At 45.0% G+C, this 2,273-nt stretch overlaps 1 protein-coding gene across 1 annotated transcript in view; it reads left to right on the top strand.

The window, feature by feature from the left end:
* Positions 1 to 1,078: 1,078 nt before the first annotated feature.
* Positions 1,079 to 2,273, top strand: part of TEOVI_000249100 (Trypanosome variant surface glycoprotein (A-type), putative) — a gene marked incomplete at both ends in the record, with an annotated part of 1,359 nt that continues 164 nt past the window's right edge. The window contains one exon of the mRNA XM_067225560.1: positions 1,079 to 2,273. Coding sequence (XP_067081661.1) covers positions 1,079 to 2,273 — 1,195 coding nt within the window.

The raw sequence follows: 2,273 nt of genomic DNA, 5'->3' as shown, positions 1-2,273 counted from the left end.
GAGGAAGTTGAAATCTGTTGTTTTTAATCTCAATGAGAATCTTAATATTTTGATGTAGGGAAAAGAAGGAGTAGGAGGAGGGATTGCGTATTTTTATGCGTGATGTAATGTTAGAGTTCTTTTCTTATCAGGAACAGTAGTAAAGATCAGCAGACATGGGAGGCACTGTAAAATTATCATGAGAGAGATTTTTTAAAAGTGTACTTGTTATGTATTACTATGACCAGGAATAAGCCAAGCGAAAACACGAAAAGTGCTTTAAATAGTGCATATATAAACAATTTAATGACCTCAATAAGGTTGAGATAATCAAAAACCGATACCCATCCGGCGGCGTATTTTTATACCGGGCTGCATTAATACATTTCAAGAAGTTAGTAATTTATAAGTGAATAAACACTGGTGCGGCATTAAGAAAGCTTATTCTTAATATTAAAAGTAAAAGAGCGCAATCAGAACTGCAATCTCCGGCAAAAAGACATAAGATCCCCATAATAAACCGGGATAATGACTGGATATGCTAAAGGCCGCCAGCATACCGGCACGTAATCTTTATATTTTCATTGCAGATGTACCCACAGAGCAGGCATCGAAATGCTGTAGACAACGAAAATAAAAGATATATGCCTCAGGTATATATATATAAAAGGTTTCAATATATTTTAGAAGTCTTGGGGAATAAGATGACAAAGTAATAGTAAAGAAATTTAGAGATCACCACATTGACGCACTAAGTAAGGAGTCAAAATGACAGATTAGAGTTAGAACTCCAAAGGTAAGTTTCGGACGCAAAGCAACTGAATACATCAAAGAAAGGAGCTTACCACAAACTATAAATATCGGTGGAGGTGGACATAAAAATAAATCTTCGTTTACACTAAACAATAAATTCTCAGAACGAAGCGGCGTACAAAGAAATGCGAAACCAAACAACGCTAACACCCTTAGGAAAAACAACAAGCCGTGGGCACGCACAGCGACTTCTATTCTCACAATCGCTCCCAACACCAAGTGGCAAAGAACAACCAAAGCCATTGAGACAAGCAAAGGAAAACAGGCTCGTTAGTCAAAACAGAGCATGAAGGCTTTGCTGACAATCGCGGCAGCCTTAACATGTCGTCTAACCCGTGGCGCTGAAAACGCAGACGGCGGTGGCTTATCAGCAAAGAGCCTAGCAACGTTGTGCGACTTGGGTGGCGACTTAAAACAAGCAGCCTACATAATGTCGACCAAACTTAAAGCACACGACGCTGCTATCCAAATACACCTGAAAAAGTTGCGGATTCTGGACACCCTTGAAGCGTGTACAAACAGCGAACGAAGGATCAAGACTACCCTTGCGCGGCTGATGTTAGCGGATTATGTACAGCATACAACAGCTCGCAACGCAGCAGCGGAAACTGCGGTCGCAGCTGCAGCAGAGTCGGCATACTGGCCTGGCCGGCTTGACGAACTGGTAGCCATAGCAAAACAAAGCACGACAGCAACAGCCGATGCAGCATCGGAATCGATTTGCTTAGCAAACGTCGAGGCAGGACAAACAACTGCCAACGGACTCAAACACGACAGCGACCTGGCAACAGCAGGGCTCTCAGGCTGCAAGAACACGCAATCTACGACAGAGAAAACGGCAACCGCAATAAACATCCAAGAGCGGCTAAATGCGATAGGCAAAAAAAACGGCATCTACGCTTCAGCGCCAGCAAACCCAGGCTGTATCTTAACCAAAAAAAGCACGGCGCACTACTATAAGACCCTCACCGGGCCAGCCACGCTAACTTTTGCAGGTGGAAGCATCCAACTGACGGCGCAAAACGGCGACACTGCCCCAACGAGCCAAAAACTCGGCGTAACCCAGTCAGGCAGCACATACAGCGCAAAAGCAGGCACTGGAATCAAAGAAGCCACAGACGCCGCCGCCCGAGGCATAACTGCAAGCAATATAGAAGGCCCTAAAACGCAGACCCTTTTAGCAGACGGAGCATGGGAAACGGCGAAGAGCAACAAACTGTTGCAAGAAGCACTAAACCCCCATGAGGACGTTAGTAGCAAATACAACGAAGGCCTTCCAGAAAGCTCCAAGCCACTGTACAGCGAGATCAGCAAACTCCACAAGAAGCTCGGGGCGACGCTAGAGGAACTCGAAGCGAGTGGAGACTTTGAAACAAAGCTCAGGGCAAAATTCAGCGGCAAAAAAACATGCAAACAACCGACCATCGAAGTATCAGCTGCAACCGGCTGCAAGCAGTACAACACAAACACAACCTGCAGAA

This window comes from Trypanosoma equiperdum (genome assembly GCF_001457755.1).
Source record: "Trypanosoma equiperdum strain OVI genome assembly, contig: ctg_55, whole genome shotgun sequence".
Taxonomy (NCBI): Eukaryota; Euglenozoa; class Kinetoplastea; order Trypanosomatida; family Trypanosomatidae; genus Trypanosoma; species Trypanosoma equiperdum.
This window is presented reverse-complemented; position numbering and strand designations above follow the sequence as displayed.